This window comes from Pieris brassicae, chromosome 8 (assembly GCF_905147105.1).
Source record: "Pieris brassicae chromosome 8, ilPieBrab1.1, whole genome shotgun sequence".
Lineage (NCBI taxonomy): Eukaryota > Metazoa > Arthropoda > Insecta > Lepidoptera > Pieridae > Pieris > Pieris brassicae.
In genome coordinates this window covers 10747205-10766787 of record NC_059672.1, presented here as the reverse complement: position 1 = coordinate 10766787, position 19583 = coordinate 10747205, and the positions used below count along the sequence as shown (strand labels likewise).

Genomic DNA, 19583 nt, shown 5'->3' with positions numbered 1-19583 from the left:
TGTTTATTATTTCTTTATAATCATGGTGACTGGTATCCCATAGAAAACGATAAGTTTGAATAAATTTGTAAATTTTTTCATTCGTCCAATCCATATTTTAGATAGGAAAAGCCCGGGCAAGAAGAATAGCTGTTTTTTCCATCTATAATAGATAGATAGAATAGCCCTTAAAAAAAAATTTTGTCGTTTCACGTGCTGTGTTGGCCATTGACGGTGATTGTCGTAAAAAGAAAAAGTCAAGTGTTGACTTGTTTCTAATATGAGCGTGTTGGGCAAAAATAATATGGGCATAAGGGATAGGTATCCGTAGAAAGAGCTGTAAAACATGAGGGACAATCTATAAATTGACATATGCGTCATATATTCCGCAATATATTCCTGATCATTTAAAAAAATACTTGACAAAGTGCGCACACAATTAGATGTGTTCGCTTTGAAAACGGAAGCAAGAATGAGTCGCGAACAACGTGTGTATGCGCTTTTTTTTTTGAGAATGGAATCTCGCTGTTGGCCTTAAGGGCCTTTACAGCTCAGCCCGGGCTGTTTTGGCGAGCGTAGCTCGGCCAGAATGGCATTTTTATCCCGCGGCTAGCGCAAGGGCGTCTCCTGTGAGACTCGAGTGTGTGCCCGTCGACACGAGTCCACTACTTGTACAGTGTGCGCGCACGCAAGTACAGTTGTGCGCGAACTTTGCTAAAACATTTATATTTTATCATAAATGTTTTGCGCGCGCTATTGTTATTGTTCACTTGAGAGTGAGTCGACGAAAATAAACATTTGTGCCGTACGCTGTGCAGCACTCTGATGAAATCGTACCTTAATAACACTAATAAATTACTTTTTGAATGTATTAAATAATTAATTTCTTGTATAAGATATTTTAACTTTTATATTGAAGTGACATTTCCTTATCGACGGTGGAAAAAAATTACCGTCACATTTTTCCGTTACGCGCCTACTTTTTCTTGTCCCTACAACGGTTGATTCAAAGAGTTTCGAAGCCATTAATCACAAAAATAAATAATAACGAGAACAATTATAGTGATAGTTCTAATTCTAATGAAATTCTGTTATAATCTTAGTAGTAATAAGGTAAAATGAAATAATTGTATTATTTGTATTCATGTCTATGATAATAAACGCCTTTTGTTAAACTTTATTTAACTAATTTCTGTAAAGTTGCATATCATTTTTCTAAAAAAAAGGTCATAAAGAAGTTTCAATTCTTATGTGTGTAAACTAGTACGCACACTTCTTTTATCACATAATCTTACGAATGGCCTAAGCCAGTCAGTTCATTAAATGCTACGGCTGCATATAATTCAGGCTGCTAGTTAAACGGCGCTGTTTAGTAAAGAGGCTAGACTGTTGATTAAAGGGCTAATTAAGCTAGTTAGCTGCAGCGTGCCGAGTTACTGCACACTCCTATCTCAGAAACTGTTGGTTCAAACCACAAAATTATGTGTTAGACAGCCCATTTATCGAGGTTATTACATCATGAAACATGAAAGAAGTATTGTAACCGCGGTACCCCACACACCTACCTACCACAAGTCCATACAAAAAATAATTTTTAAAAATGGAATGCTGGAATAGTTCAAATCTTCAAATCTGTACAAAAAACTTTTTTGTTTTTTATTTATACCCACTTGCAATCTGCCTGTTGGCTTATATCAGATTTTATGATACGATTTTGAGGCGATTACGGAATGCAAATCCAATTTTTTTTTCGCTCCGTAACTCGCAAACTATTAAACTTCGGCATTCGCCCTTTTTACCTTGCTAAACATAATTAAAATATACTTTTAATTTTTTATTCGAGCTTTAATTGCACAACAATATCAAGGCTTCTGATCTAAATACTTCATTGAGTCCGCTCAATGAACTTTGTCAATGATATTGTTGCTTATTATCAATAAAATGACCTAGAAGATGAGTTAACGATTGTATGAGTTACAATAATATTTAGATTCAAGATGCATTCCACGAAATTATTACAATTTTTTTAAGTACTATTACAGATACCGGCATACATCTTGAACGCCTACGCAGAAGCGATTTTTAGGTATCACTTGGCTCAGCGGGCGGTGATGAGCTGCGGCGGAAGACTGACGTGTCGATCGCGTGATTGGTAAATCAGTTGACTCAAACGGTGAAGGAAAACATCGTGAGGAAACCGGCTTGCCTTAGACCCAAAGTCGACGGCGAGCGTCAGGCACAGAAGGCTGATCACCTACTTGCCTATTGGATTAACAAATGATCATGAAACAGATACAGAAATCTGGGGCCTAGATCTAAAAAAGTTGTAGCGCCATTGATTTATTTAAGTTTATTATATACTTCAACTCCATTATCTTTTGAATGTGTGTATATAATTACTCATGTTTTGACTTTTCGTATGCTATTTTTAGATATATATCTATTAACACTTCGGTGCAATTATACAGAAATACAACAATTTAAAAAAAGGAGGGCAACAGATGGCCTGGACGATGGTTTTTTCTATGTCTCTTATTATTATAAATAACATACAGCATAGCTTGTAAATGCAGAATATTATAGCCTAACAATTTAGCTAGTAAATATTAAACATTGTCATAAATTTATACTGAATTTTTCACGCAATAATTTCTACTACAGTAAATTATAACAATAAATAAAAGTGGAATTTTTTATTCCTTCACGCTAGTAAAATAGCTAGGACATACCTATCACGTAATCAAACTTGGAAAAAATATTCGCACGAAGGCATACATTAGCTATGCAAAATACTGCTTTTAAGTTTCCTGGGTATGGTTTTAATAATAGAGGATATTGTTTTCACTTTATATTAAACACGTACAACAAAAGGATTTATGCCAATGAATTCAATGCTATAAAATAATAATGCTAAGAAGAGTGCTTCTGCTTATACTCTCAGGGCGTCCGAAGATTTAGGAAATTGCCGCGCTTAAAATACATAGAAAGCCTGAGTGTGTAAAATTAACAGCGTTGACTTCGGCTTTAACAATGCTGTGAAAGTAAAAACTTTAAATAATGAAAGTGAAAATGTGTGCAGTGAAGCTGTTTCTGCGAAAATGTCCCATCTCATCAACGTCATACCTAATTACCTCAAAATAACGGAATATACGGAAACACACCGCAACCAGAGTTCTTCTCTTTAATTATTAATTAAAGAGCAGAACTTTTTTTACAATGAAATACTTTGAAAACTTGTACTTCATTCTCTTTTAATGGAATGGCTATGGTTTGGTGAGGAGTACGCTTATCTTAACAACAAAAAACATAATTTTTTAAATTAAACTCGATAATTTCTTATGAGCGGCTTTTCTCAATTTAAAATCTTTCAGGGTGACAAATAGAGCTTGGTAGTTTCCTGGTATTAACTATTTCCGACGGAAATTACGTTCACTACTGCTTTTTAAACAGCAATATAGATGTTATATAGAATTAGAAGCGTACTAAAAATAACAACAATACACTTTTTATTTTAAAAAGTGGAAAAATAAGATGTGAAACCAAAAGTTATAGATTGCATCATATACACATTGCATTATGCCCTGAAACAGAAGTGGCAATGGGCACGGCATCTAACAAGATGCACAGATAGAAGGTAGACTTTAAAGACTATAAAGAAAGGGGGAAGCGGGCATCTTAAAAAGGCGGATAGAACAAATAGAAGCGTTGGTAAGAAGCAAATGGAGAAAGAAAGCTATGGATAGAGATCAATATTGATCGAAAACCCTTTACGGGTCTTTACCCGTCAGATAATATATAGAAATCTGTATATGCCACATTTGTAAAGATTGGAAATAAACGAATGAAAAACGAACGCAATAAAAAAATTATGTAATTAAACTTCATGCTCATAAAAACCATAAAATTACTTTCATGGAATTATTACCGATTTGCATGACACACGCAAATTATCTACTGATAAGGTGCGAGTAACAATAGTTTATCATCATATCAAATTACACTCATAGAAATTGAATTGCATTATTATAGGTAATCAAAAGTTGACAATTGTATGTAAAATACCTATTTTAAGTACAATATGTTTAAAAACTAAACGAAAATCTAATTAAAAGTGTGAGCAACTTTGGATATCCAGCCCCAGCTCGTTTAACAGAATGTATAAAAACGCGTTCTCTGGAAAGGAGGGACTATATGGAATGCCTGGGATATCTAGAGTACACGAAATTTAAATTTTGTTAAAAGGTTGGGCCAATCCTGATTGCTAATCATAAATGCAAACGATATATCCATAAATTTTCTGCGATTCTCTAAGTTTTTTCGAGATGCCACAGTAATATTTTTTGCAATAATGCTGCCTTTAAACCGTATTCTATTTATTTATTTATTATTTATTAACACTTCGTTACACTACAGAAAATAAAAAAAAAAACGTAATTAAATCAAAAGGAGGGCAACTGGCGGCCGTATCGCTTTCGAGCGATCTCTTCCAGACAACCTGAGAGTAAAGAAAAAGACAATGTATTAAATTACATAAGATATGCAAGTAGTGCAAAAATACATATTATACACAGTTATTAAGACAAAAACTAAACAGGAACAAAAAAAAACAAACTAAACTAAAAAGATGATACATTAAAAATTAATTCTAGTATGCCGTATATAGATAAATTATATAGATTTTTTATTAGAGTCACTAGAAAGTATGCGTATGGACTATAGGATTCTTCTGAACAACATTAGCACGTTTTGCACTAACGTGCTAAAGTTTAGTGGTCTTATCAAAAGTATTTAGAGTTTACAATGCTCTTGTAATATTGGGCATATCACTTAGCCCAGTTTCTAAGTTGTCGAGTTTTTACGAGGCATCATTGTCTAGCGGTTAGCCGACAAGTCCAAGAAAAGAGTGACAGTGTGCTATTAGCACTCTATTTGAGTACTATTCTCAAACCTGAATACGGGGAGAAATGTCGGTTGTCTCCGGTTAAATTTAACATTACTAAAATACTAAAAGGCTTTTTCGTCAGCATTACCTCCAATAAATAAGCTTTCCACTGAAGAGATTTTTAGAAAGAAACAAAACTGAATGGAAAATATAAATCAATGTATTACATTTGATAATGTTTTACATAATTCAATAACACGTAAGTTTTTCTATTAACATGAGTTTCTGGATTAAAAACTGTTATTCGAGTATTGTCATAATAAGAAAGATATTTTTTTTTCAGGATATTTTTACACATATGTTTTTTTTATTTTTTATTTTAGAAACTGATTTACTTTTCTTACATTTACAAACATATCAGAAAAAGTAATTCTTTATCAAAAAGGAAACACGACACATCACAAATATGATGTAGATAAAGATATGTAAAAAATATATACAAGTTACAATTAAAAGAAGTATCCATAAATTGTTTTACAGATAAAATTTTATAAAAGCGTGAGCTAATACCAATTTATAGTACATACATAAAAGGCAACTACAAGAAAGCAGTAGGGGATCACGAAAACATATCAACATTGAGTATTATAAGAATTACATGGTGGACACGAAACCTGATGTTAGTACGCGTAATAGGCAAATCAAAAGTACATGAGCTGTACAAGCCAAGGCTGTTCATTTTGCTAACTCAGGCTGTTTTTAGTATAAGCGTGGCGATTACCTAAATAATGGGAGTTACGACCCAAGAGTATATCCAGACGTAGGCACTTTCTTCAACTGTTACATTACATTCGTTACATAGCAATTAACATTTTATTATATTCTATTGTTGTACGCGAGTGGTTAATATAGAGTAAAATAAAATCCTTTATTATTGAAAGCGATGGCCCAAAAACAGTACAAGAGCGTAGATATAATATTATAAAAAAATCTTTTTGTACATGTATCTTCTGCCTCGTAATTAGCTACTTATAAATATTAATTGTTACTCATCGACCCTAGGATTCGCTTTATATACTTGCTTTATCCTCTGTAGGTGTTTATTTTTTTATTTTTCCATTCTAGGGTTGCCTGGAGAGTCGTTTGTTAGCGACAAGGCCGCCAGTTGCCTAACTTATGTTACCTGTTTTTTATATATGCTTAAGGTCGAAGTCTTAATAAATAAATATATAACTACTCATATATGAGTACGTTGCCCGTATTAAAAAATCTTGGTTAAAATCGACATAGAAAACAAGGCAGCACAAAATACCATCCGTATTGTACCAATTCTTAATAGGCCGGCAGCGCGCTTGCGAGCCTCCCGGCAGTGCCAGTATTCATGGTCAGCGGTATCACTAAACATCAGGTCAGATTCCAGCCCGTATGCCTCTTGTAACATAAAAAAAATAAACAAATGCCTGGAGAGTAGACTCCGTATTGTCTGATTAAATATTTATTCATTCGATATGCAAGGCCCGAGACTAGAAATTCTATTTTGAGAAGAATTTTCATTGTTCCCATTTATTATTCCATTTATAAATAAAACCGCTCGTTTATTTTTCGTTTATATATTTATTTTATGGTTAGTATATTGTCGTAATAAAAATGGGTTTTTAATTTAATATTTTTAACTGAAAAGCTTACCGTATTTACCAGTAACCTATAACGTCCGCAGCACACCCGCAACCAACCCAGCACCATAAAAGGACATGTCTCGAATCGTCTTTTTATTATTCATTTTATAATTATATTTGGTGTTCCATCTTAATATGGCTAAATGTGTTAATCGAAACTCTGAACTTCTCTGTAGATCAATATTTTAGGCATATAAGGATATTTCTAGTTAATAACACCATCGTCATAGAGTAAGTGAATTTGTTTTTATATATGTCGCAGTAAAGTAGTTAAATCAGAGAGTTAATTGAATCTCTAGACAGTTAATTAAATGTCGATATTCATTCATATTGATCTTTGAGCATTTTGATTTAAATATAGCAGCGTCGAAAACGTTTAACTATCTGTCTGACCGAAAGCCAGCGTGTTGATTAACAATGCAACAAGCCTCCGCCATGATTATTACATTTGTTATTGTTATATCGGCGTGATCTTGAAGAACTGAAAGCTTGGATATTCCGTGTTTTGCTTTATTGTAAATGGTTAGGTTAGGTTATTCTTGTTGCCTAGGAACTTTTTGGAAACTCGTTAAACGTTTCGTTCACTCACTTGTCTGATGGAACATTAGCGACTTGATTGAGTATCGATTTTTTATTAACTGTCTCGAGATTCAATTAACTCTCTGATTTAACTACTTTACTTCGACATATATATTCTTTAGAAGAGACAATTTTAAAACGACCAATGTACTGATTTCACTTTGATGTTAACACAGGCTCACTGTTATCATTACAATGGCAGCTGTCATGAAGACAATTTTTAAATATTGATGTTCATGTACAGTTACCGATATGAATGAATAAAATGGAATATCCTTTTTATTTTCACACTATTTCACACTTTTACTTTCAAAAAGTAAATTAGTACAGGAAAATATTACATTATATTGTATGTGATAAATGTACAGCTTGACAAAACAGCTAACTACCGCTAATTTATAGACGTTTTAAATAATTTTTGTCAATGATAAATCTGTGTATCAACGAAGTATTACTAACCGTCTGTAGTTCATATATATCATAAGGAGACCTTTTGATTTAGTGTTTTAAGTTAACACACTTTTGATGCATTCGCAAGGCCGGACTACCGCATTGCGACGTTTTCTCACAATGCACCTAAATTACAACACTCACCCGACAATGCGAGAACTTTCTCTTTATATTTCTCACCCATACAGGATTTACGAGTATATGAAAAAATAAGTCTTTAAGGAATCTTTTGTATATCAATTATAGTGTCATCACTATAATCCAAAAGCTTAATATAACTTTATAGTTTTAGTACACTCGTAAAATTTAGTGACTTTTTCGTACAAAAAAAATCGAATACTAAAGCTGAGTGGAACAGTTTTGACAAGCTTTTAATATAAAATAGCTAGACTTTCTACATATAAATAGTCCAATTTTATCGCTCGTAACGTAATCGCAACGCCACAAGGGGCTGTAGATTTAATTTATTCTTCTTTTTCTGTTATAGTATATTAAACACGTTAACGATACAAATTAAGTATAACATATAAAGAAAATATTAAATTCCAGTTCCAAATAATTTTAATAAATTTTCGAATCTTAACAATCCATCCAAGGAGGACCCTGTGTGGCGTGGGTCTCTCACGTTGAAGCCTTTAGTATACATTTATATATCTCGAAAAGTATTGTAATTAAATTACTAATAGTCAAAACAAGGTAGAACCGATGTAAAGAACTGGCTAAGAAACTGCTCCATACCTTATCAAGAGTTAAACAAGTTGCTTGAAAGGAACTATCGTGTATGAATCACAATCGATAAAAAAAATTACTTTCACTTAAGTCAGTTGTTTATAGAAAAATAACCAATGTCGCTACAACCCGTGATCTTTGTCCTTAGAATTAGATATGATTATTTTTCTTACTAGACAAGTCGTTAGGCGACATGACGTCTGAAACCGGCTTAAAAAAACGAAAAACAAAGATAAACGATATTTTGTCATATGTCAGTTTCCAGGATATTATAAAAAAATACATTCCGCAGTTTGGAGACAGTTCTATTTATATTTAATGAATTTACCATCTTGCATTTTAACCGTTTTTAATTCAATTTCCTTAACACTAAACTGCCGTGCGTGACCAAATAGGACAGTTATGAAGAGTTATCTATGGTTAAAAAAGCTTATTCGTGACTTGTCAGTTTTTGATGACATTTTTTATTAGCGCGTACAATGGCCGTATTGAACAAAGCAATTAAGGTCAACGAAGAAGCGAAAACATTGCGTTCATCGAAATTGGAGTTTTGATCGTTTTTTGCAGTATAATTTAAAAAAAAACAATTGTCTATTTGAATATTTATTTGAAATATTGGCGTTATAATTTTATTATTAAGGTACGAATAATTCCTTCGCTCTCAGTGGCTTGTCAATACCGTAATACACAATTGATTACATCGTCTATGGACTATATGCTATGAAATGTGTAACACAGATGTTGATTAATAATTATGTTCCTTAGAGCATACATAGATATCGTTATACCAACAAAAGCCCGACTGCAAATGTGATGTTCCAATTCAGTTCCGCAACAGTGCATTTCCTCTGTGAACGAATTTCTATTTCAAAATGAATGACATCACTCATGCGCCAGTGACACGGAAAAATCTGACATACTCATAGGTACGGTATACAGCCGTCATAGCTATCTTCCCGCGCTTTTGTTGTGTCATAATTTTAATTTGTCTCTTCCTAATGCATTTTAATATTAAACTAATTTAATAACGGTTAGCTATATTATAATTGATAAATATAAAGATTAATTTAGGTTTTTACCTTTCAATTTATAAAACAAATGAAATGTAATTACATAAATTGTACAATTTCTGTTTTTATCCTCAGACGTCTGTATCTGTTTTATCATTGGTTCTGATAAATAATCATAAATTTCAGACCACTCAGAAAATTGAAGCGACCTCGTAACGATACCATGTTATAACCACAGACAGTCTTGCAAATTTGCTTATCATTGAGTCATAGAAAAAATTGTCTTATCATGTTACAATAATTATAGATTATATACGTTTATATATTTATTTAGTTCGACTTTACGACATCATAAGGCGAAATATAAGAGACGACTTTTATATAACTGTGTAATAAACAGTTAGTTTTCTTATCTATATTTTTAGCCTTATATTAAAAGTGATTTTTGGCTATAGATTTGACACACACGATATTGTCCATGCGTATTCTTTTATTTATTAACTAACGATATTCGTATGGAAGTTAATGATTGACAAAACAATCTGATTAGGTAATATTGTTGTTCAAGGGTAAGCCCCAAAGACCACGTTGAAATGGTAATTTGATTTTCCCACGTGTCTGTCACACTCGCTGTCCACAGACGTAATAATCTTTAATAAGATTTTCTGACTTACGTAATACATTATACGACTAACAGACCATGGCTCAATTGGCCACTTGGACCGCTTTACTTGGAATAAGAAACATCTAATACTAATATTATTAAGAGGAAAGATTTGTGTCTCCGCTTTGAATGAATCCAAAACTATTGATTTGAAAAATTCTTATAGAATCCTACATTATCCTTAATGAATATAGACTATAGAATATTTACATAATACAAAATACACAATTACAAAAAGTAAGGTGGCTGTATATAAACTTCGATAATGTACCATACGAGTGAAAAAAATACCTAAATCAAGTTCGCTGCGTAAAGTATTATCGATTGTACATGTAACGTGTACAATGTACATCACGTACAGTAACGCGGTACATCTGTAACATGTTTTCGTATAACGCGGACTGAAAGCGCGTTATACTACTATATATATACTACTATGCTAACCAAAATATAGATGTTTTATGATATTTTTTAGTTAAATTATTGTACGAGGAAAGCTGTCAAGCTAAAATGATATTTAATTAAAATATGAAATCCTATTAAGCTTATTTAGTCGGCTTTGCTTTTGCGATTCGATATTTATTATTTGCCTCTATGAAACCATCTAGAATTACTAAGTAAGGCGTAAATAAGCGTGTCCATTTACAATATAAATGTGTAATTAGATATATTACATATGTTGTAATTTATTAGATCGACAAAATCCACATTAAATCCAATATTTTCCTGTTCGTTAGTGGTAGGTACAGAAGTGCCTTCAATTTAATTAAACCAGATTTTGATGTTTAAAACTACATCAGATGCAAATAATGTTTCTATCCGAAACCGAGTTATGTAACCTAACATTAGTTTTAAGTTACATATACGTATAGGTTATAATTATATATATTAGTATTGTACGTTATTTACTAAATATTATATATTTAGTAAAGAATTAGAAGCGTAAACCAAATGTTAGCAATTATCGCACATTTGAAGCCAAAATGAGCCCTTTAGTTTTTCCCTCACTCATAAATTGTAATATCATATTTTGATTTTAACTAGCTTATCCGTAGCGTAGTTTTGACAGCCCCCACTAATTTTATGTTAGTTATAATGTCATATTTTAAACGATTAAAGCTTGTTGACACCCAGCTTCAAACGAAGTGTTTCATGGTATCGTCTTTTGTTAACATAGCTTTTACATATTAAGCTATGTATTATTATAATAATACATATCTTCAATCCGTTTAAAAAGTGTTTTCTTGAAGTGTTTAATTTAACAAATATCTCAGCTTCTATACAAGAATCACTACCGAACATAACTGCAGTCTTTAGTAAATTTAGATCCCACACAGGCTGTGACAACTGACACGAATCCTATCCGTAACGGTCAGTAAAGTGGAGACGCTTACCGCGTCGCTAAAATTATGGCGTCGTAAATCATTTATACACTTTGAATATATTTTGAACTAAGAATAGAAAAGGGTTGATATGATCATTAATCTATAATAAATATGGAAGTTTCTTTAATTTCAGGAGTTAGTTATTTTAATAAAAATAAAGAAAATAACGTATTTACGATTTTACGTACTTGATGTAATAAATTCTACATAACACTTACGATTTTATAGGATTTTACGGACTAGTTTAGAAGATAGTTAGTGAATGTATAAAGTTTTGAACCGATAGTGAAAATTTTGTTTTATTATAGTGTTTGATGTGTTTTTTTAAACAGAAATGATCTTTAAATTTTGCCTATTGCCAAGGAACCTCTTTGAAACAAAGATTTAGGTCACGGTCAGTTGAGTGATAGCCGCTTTACATTTACATAGATAAAAACAAAAAAATTACGTGTAAAAAAGTTACGAAACACCACTGTTGGTGCCTTTTAATATTAAACATGTTAAAGACCATCATAACACTGTTGGCCTAGTGGCTTCAGCGTGCGACGCATCCCCGAGGTCTAAGGGTCGAAGCCCGGCTGTGCATCAATAGACTCTATGAGCAAATTTAACATGCGCTCAAACGGTGAAGGAAAACAGCGTGAGGATACTGGTTTGCTTAGACCCGTAAAACGACGTAAACGACCCGAAAGTCGACGGCGTGTGTCAGGCATAGAAGGCTGATCACCCACAATCTACATCATCATGAAACATAAAAAAGTTGTAGCGGCGCTGATTTTTTTTATCTCTTTTAGAAATCACGGTAAATACCAGTGTTTTTTGTAAATTTACTTAAATTTTGGCAAATGTTTGCAAGTAAGTCAAAATAAATTCTTCCTTTCGTTCCTTAAATATTCACTCAACACTTTACGTGTAAAGCATTTCTTAAAAAAAAATTAAATACTTTGTTTGACTGCCCACGCCTTTTAAATATGTCCCGCTCATGTTTTGTATTAATTAAGTTAAATAACTGAAATTTAATGTAATAAACGACTTAAATAAAAATAGCTTTGCATATTTTTAAGATCTTCGAATCCAATTACAGTCCCAAATTTTCTCATAATAATTTTGAACGAATCAACTCATGTAACAAAAACATTATACATAAAAGCTATATACATATAAAGTCTTAAGGATTTGCATACCGTCTTTCCTGTTAAGAATAACAATGAATCAAAATCTACATAAACACTAGTCTAGCCGATCAGCCTTTGATCTATTGATAACAATCGAGTATTATGTTTGAATACAAAACAAACAATCACGGTATCTATAAATATAATTTTCGTATAACACTACAAGGAGGACAAGGATACATATAAATGATGATAAATAAATATTGATGGTATTGTATATTACGAAGTACTTTCACGGATATATGCGTAATTAAGATGTATACTATTTATTTATCACGGTTTTTAATTAGTGTTGAAGGGCGAGCCTCTTAATATTTATAAATTGTATAATTCGATCGATATTCTATCGATAAAAATATTTTTTTAAATTATTATTAAATTTCTTTTTTTTGCGTATGAGGCGCAAACCAACTGTTAGAAGTATCTGACAGACCAGCGCTTTGGAACACGTCTGCTCCACAGCATAATGCTGAGCCAGGGTCAGTTACAACCACAACACTGTGTGTGGTAAGGTACATTACACACGTAACATCTACCTTATTCCTTTTTTTCATAATTTTGTGACATATTTCTTTATTGGTTATTATTATTCTGTGTGTATTTCGTTAGTACTAAACGATTTTGAAGCATAATGTCAAATTTAAACGTTTCAGGCGCTACGACAATGTTTTGGCTGTAATACATAGTAATTTGTAGTTAATGTAAAATGCTAATGATGTGTTTTTCGTAATGGTTTCAGTTATAGTTATATTTAGTTGTATTCTAGTCTAGACATAAGATTTACATCCGACACATGTCTTTTGGATGGTTTAGCTTCTCCCAGTAAAATAGTTTCGACAACAAAAAGCGTTACAAATACATCAACCCACTTACGTATTTCTGAATTAGTTTGAATTAAGGGTCCTTCAAGGAAAGAGCGTATCAATTCTTAAAAGACCGGCACTCGCAAGTTCTATGGCCTTCCAACATCAGATGAGCCCCTGTCTTGTTCTATAAAAAGTTAAGTCAGTTTCATGGAGTTTGCTCGATTGACAGTGTGCTGATTATGGTCAAGCAAAAAAGTAATTATACAAATTAAAAATAAACTTTCCAAATAAAAATATTAACATTCGGTCGTGTAAATTTCAACGCGATTTACGCTTCGCAAAATTTAATATTTGTTACTTACGTTAATTAACCTAGAAGTGTTTAATCAGCAATGTTTATGTGATCATTAAAAATTAATATTTAACATTTTATACTTACACCTTTTTTTACTTTTAAACGGGGCTACCATATTGAAACAATCTTTTTTATTATAATACTTATAAAACAAAGGGTTTCGGGTTGGTTCGAGCACTTATAAGTCTGATTTCTTGTATTTGTTAAGCAAAATAACTATGGAAAATTGACGAAAATATTGAAGAAAAAAGTTCCAGTACAAATAATAATAAAAACTTATTGAAATAAAGGTTTCGAATCGTCACGATATATGTCCATATTCGGATAATGGCGTATATTCGATTTTAATGTTGAATAATGTCAGAATTATTTCTGCGTGTGTTCAGAAATATATTTTGTGTAAACGAAGGAATGGTTTGACAAGTGTGTTTTAGATGTGTGAATGGTGATATTTAATTACTATTAATAAAAACGAACCCTACATTATATAATATATATCCCTTAACTCCAATAAATTTAAACACGGGTAATGAGTTTTCCTAATATTTTTCAGAATGTTTTTATGTCGTAGATTTGTATCTATCTATATTTATAATGATGATATATATAGATATTTTTATCTGATATATAAACAATTATACATTTTAAATCTTGAGATTAGACATTATAGACGTTATAGATATGATTTATTGTCTCATTAATTAGGCGGGCTAATTATAAATTCTTCTTTCTTACATTTAAAGGTGTTTAACCTCGAAAGAATACGTTATATTTCCGTATAGCACCGTTCCTTAGTAAGTTTATTCAATACATAATTAAGGTTTTTAAAACTCACCCTTAGTTTGATACAAAACATTCCGTTTGAAAGGTAAACTGCAAACAGTAATATTCCATTAAACCCAAATGCATGGAAAACCATAGAAATGAATTTTACAATAAAACCCTTACCATTTCTTTAATATTATTGTGTTAGAATGTACAAATTATCGCATGGATTAGACACATCACTTCGTCTATTCTATTGTTAACGTCTCTAAAGGCAAGTAGGTGATCTGCCGTACCAAAGGTGTCGTTTTCATATTTCCATGTTTTCATCTACAAGCAAGTTTACGCATTTAGAAAACTCGATTAGTGCACAGGGTTCTGGCTAGAGAATTCAATCTCGAATCGAGATCGATTATTCGAGATCGGATTAAAAATTACAATCAATCGTTTAAATCGAAAACATGAGGTTATTAAAATATAACATTATATATACATATACATTATTTTAATTACAAATATTTAATGTAACTCATTTTTATTATAACAGTTATTCTATTATTTATAACAAATCTCGAAATATATTAGTTATTTATTTTAATACAAGCCTTCACAGTGGTGATTAAAAAATTACTTCCATTAACCCATGCTAGATATTTAGGAGTGGTTTTTTGGTGATATATTACAGGTATTTTCAAATACAACAACGCAGTTGCATTTATTCGACCGTCAGAAGTAAGCTTATTCATCGAAGACATTAACTTTTATCATACTACTGCTACTTAATCTTGTTAATCCCACGAAATCACGTCAAGTTACGCTTCGAGATTGATCTCGAAAAATGGCACGAGATACCGAGATTCCGTTCACGCGAGATCGGGATTTCATTCCGTATTTCTAACGTACGACGCACACAAAGAATGGCTTAACATATTAGATGTGAAAATCAATAAATTATGTATGCATTTCATTTGTTACAGTTCGTGTTTGAGAATGGCACACGCGATGACGGTCTTCTCTCGCGTGAGAAGTTTCTGGAAGTCGGTGCGCGGATGGATTCCAGGCGAGAGTTTCTTAGGAGCGAATGTTCTAGACTTAGTCTGGACGGCTCCAGCCAGAAGGCTTATGCGTGGGAATACCTCATCAACCGCCAGTATCATGTTATATGGTACGTACTTATATGTATACACTTTATTTACCTATTAATACTTCGTTGCAATTTTTGGAGATTATTGACCCTCCCCCATGAAACGCACCGTATAACGTTTTCTGTATCCAATAGTAAAATGTTTCGTGACTAGTGACTCTTTATACCTAAAACTTACCATTATGTGGTGTAAAGTACTGTAAACTCGAAAATAATATTATCAATTAACGCGTAATTCAATCCCCGCTCCGCATCGTAACGTTGTACAAGAGGACCCCCCCAATTTCGTTACGTAATAATTGAACGCTCTCTTATACAGAAATATAGCAATTAAAATAATTGAAGAAAAAGGAGGGTAATTGTCGGCCGTATCATATTCTATCGATCTCTTCCACCACTGTGAGAAAAAAATTAGATAAGGTGAGCGCAAAACTACATAATACATATATATACGTAGTTATTAAATGGTAGTTCTGTAATAAATAAATAAATTTAGACAGTGGACCAAAGAAAATTAATTAAAACATATGTAAACAGTAAACGGCAAAGTTATAAAAAGAGCACACCTGAAAAAGAAAAAGTACACATGAATTACTTTATAAACCGAGCTGAAGAATTTCTAGTAAATTTGTAATTTAAATTAAAAAAAAACATTAAAGATTTATCGGAGAAGGCTGTCATGACATTTCACGTCCACGTACGGATACCGGCAAACATCTTGAACACATGTCCTTGCCTGCGCAGAAGTGATTTTTAGGTATCACTGGGAGGGGAGCGGCAGCTGGAGAGTGACGTGTCGATCGCGTGATTGGTGAATCGGGTGACGTTTGTATCCCGCGCTGTGTACGATGCGCAAACTTTCCACCAATTGTTTAATGCTCAAGAAGTTTGCCGGTATCGGTACAAATAAACGTAAGCGAAATTCGGACCAGCTCGAGTTATTAACCTAACATTACTTAAGTTACATATATATATTTTAGTTAATAATTAAAAGCGTAAACAAAATGTATACAATATCGCACGCTTGAAGCCAATATGAGCCCTTTAGTTTTTACCACACTCAAAAATTGTATTTTAACTTTCTCATTTCCGATAATGTCCAATAACATAAGTGTCACTTAGTTTTACGAACTCTTTAATAAGTCAAGTTAGTTTTTTGTTAATCCAGCGTCGAAACCATACTATCCCTAATATTATCTAAGTTATAAGCGGATGTATTAAACAATTAAAGTAAGTTGTTAACCAGCTTCAAACAAAGTGTTTCATTTTACATACACCTTAACATATCCATACAACAACCGCCCCCGAACTTAACTCTTGTATGATAAGATACATTATTACTTACCTACTAAGCTACACTACCGCGTAGAGCATTTTGTCTTTCACGCTTCACACGCTTTTTACCAAACGTAGTTATGTAAAACTTGTATAAATAAGTCGTTACAACATTTCGTAATAATAACACAACCTTTTGACATCTAAAAAAACTGTCTAGTCGTTCATTAAATGGAACACAACACCATCTATTTGCGGTTTTCTGCAACAGATCTGTTAACAGCGTTAACGAGAGTTACGATCGGTGGCTGTTGGAGGGATGTTCAAATAAATGAATCACTTTGTTTGAAGCTAGGTGTTAAATGGGTTTAATCGATTAAAACATGAGAATTATTAGATGAAAAAATTCGCAACGTTCTGTCAACGAGTAACGTGTACGTTACGCGCAAACTCTGATTCGCACCTACCCACCTACTAATGAGCGATCAGACAGTTATGCTGAATCTTGATATCAAAATATATCAAATCAATTTTTTTTATATTATTACAAAGTAATAAAAAATTGTATACACAACAAATACTGTATTAAAACGTCCATCAATTAACTACACACACACAATAAATGTGTTACAAAATATAATCGGGATTCGTCCTTAAGAGTTATATTTTGTCATCTGTAGCTACATACACACACAAGCGAAGTCGCAGGTAATACAGACAAGGACAATGTGTTTAACCTTCACACACACAGTTTAAATTAAGTCCTCGTTTTGCGTTTTACGGATGTCTCTCATTAAAAATAGCCGATGAATGAAATAGGAAATTATAATAATTAATGGCCATTAGCGTGTAATTACAGTTATAATAAATAAATTATTTGAATTTTATTTTCGCTTGCTTTATCCTATGTTGGCCAGTTGAGCAGTTAGCCTAGTGGCCTCAGCGTGCGACTCACATCCCTGAGGTCGTAGCTTCGATCCCCGGCCGTGCACCAATGGATTTCTATGTGAGCATTTAATATGCGCTCGAACGGTTAAGGAAAATGTCGTGAGAAAAAGGGGCTTGCCTTAGACCCAAAAAGTCGACGGCTTGTGTCAAACATAAGAGGCTGATCACTTTTAGAAGGCAAGAGCCTATTAGATTGACAAATGATCATGAAACAGATCCATAAATCTGAGGCCCCAAATAAGAAAGTTGCTGAAACACTTCTTTTTGGGCCTGCATAATTTATCCGCTTTTGTAAACTGATCAGCATATAGTGAATACAACAATTATTAAAGTGTCCCTTCTAATATATTAATTATAAAGAGTACTACTAATTTTTGGGTGCAACCTGACACACCCTGATATTTAACGTTAACGTTTCTGGAAAATTTCCCCAATGTATTACCATACTATAAACTTGCGTGCTAGGAAACGTCTACTGTTGAAACTATACGCACATATATGACTGAGTTTAGCTCGCAATATGTGAAAGAACGGAGATTAACTCAGTAACAAGAATTTAAAAAAAAAGTTGTGTTTCTGTTTGATTTTTATACCTTACCTAATGACTGTTATATACATACTCGAGTCACAACTCAAGGTTATAATAGTAAAACAGTGTTATAAGAATTATTTTGAAACAATATGTTCTTAATCTTCAGGCGTTAGACAATGTTATGTCTTTCACAATAGTATATAAATTATGTTAATTGCTTATGAAAGCCAAATTATTTCAATAATTATAGTATTTACTTATTTTTCCTGAGTTATATTTTAGTCCAGACATCACATTTTGTTTTATGCATTGTTTGGGTTCGTCTGACAGTAAAACTTCGAATACAAGAACATTTACATATAAAGCTCATTTTCCTGTTTCATGGGGTTTTGCCTGATTGAGAGCGTGCAGTGGAATTTTTAAAATCGAGTCATTGTCATTAAGAGACATGGAGTACAAACAATATGAAAAAACGTTTTTGACGTTTGGCAAATTATTTAATTTTTTTACGGCACCAAATCCAAAAATATAATCTAAGCTAAAAAAATATAAGCTAAACTTATGCAAAGCTCCGAGCAACAATAGTTCCTACCAAAAAAATACACGTCCAACTCCTTTGGTTTTTTTTGGAGGCGGTTAAAGTTAAAGGCCTTTTAAAATTCAAATTCATAAATCATTTATTCATATAGGTAACACAATGTACACTTAAATGTCAAAACAGAAATGTATATGAAATACTTCTAATTTTACATTTACTGCCAGTTCTCAAATCAAGGGCGTAGAACGGAAGAGAAGAACTGCCAATATACTCCCCGCCACTCTTTTAAATGGCCAAGTTTTGGTTTTACACAACGTTTGTTAGGAGCTGCAACCATTACACCATGTTCCACATGACATCTTAAGTAATTAATAATAATAAAATAAATTAAAAACAAAGATTGCCCTCTATCAGCAGGAGGCATGGTGAAATAGGAGCACGCACTTACATTCTCGTGGGAACAACACGCAAATACATAGTCGAAATAACTAACATCCCCTCATACACGAATTCAAGTACGACCAGTCACCACAAGTAGCACCCGTTCCGTAGCGGATGAAGTTATATGAAATGTAATTAGTTCATACTGATCTCATAACTAACCATGAAGCAGGGTTGGGCTAGGCTACATCAGCATGCGGCTCTCATCCCTGAGATCGTAGGTTCGGTACCCGGCTGTGCTCTAAAGTAT

At 32.7% G+C, this 19583-nt stretch overlaps 1 protein-coding gene across 6 annotated transcripts in view; it reads left to right on the top strand.

The window, feature by feature from the left end:
• Positions 1 to 19583, top strand: part of LOC123713536 (carbohydrate sulfotransferase 11-like) — a 41209-nt gene that overhangs the window by 14168 nt on the left and 7458 nt on the right. For all 6 annotated transcript variants that reach the window (XM_045667252.1, XM_045667250.1, XM_045667248.1 and 3 more), the window contains one exon: positions 15433 to 15620. In XM_045667252.1, coding sequence (XP_045523208.1) covers positions 15433 to 15620 — 188 coding nt within the window. The remainder of the gene's footprint in view (positions 1 to 15432; positions 15621 to 19583) is intronic.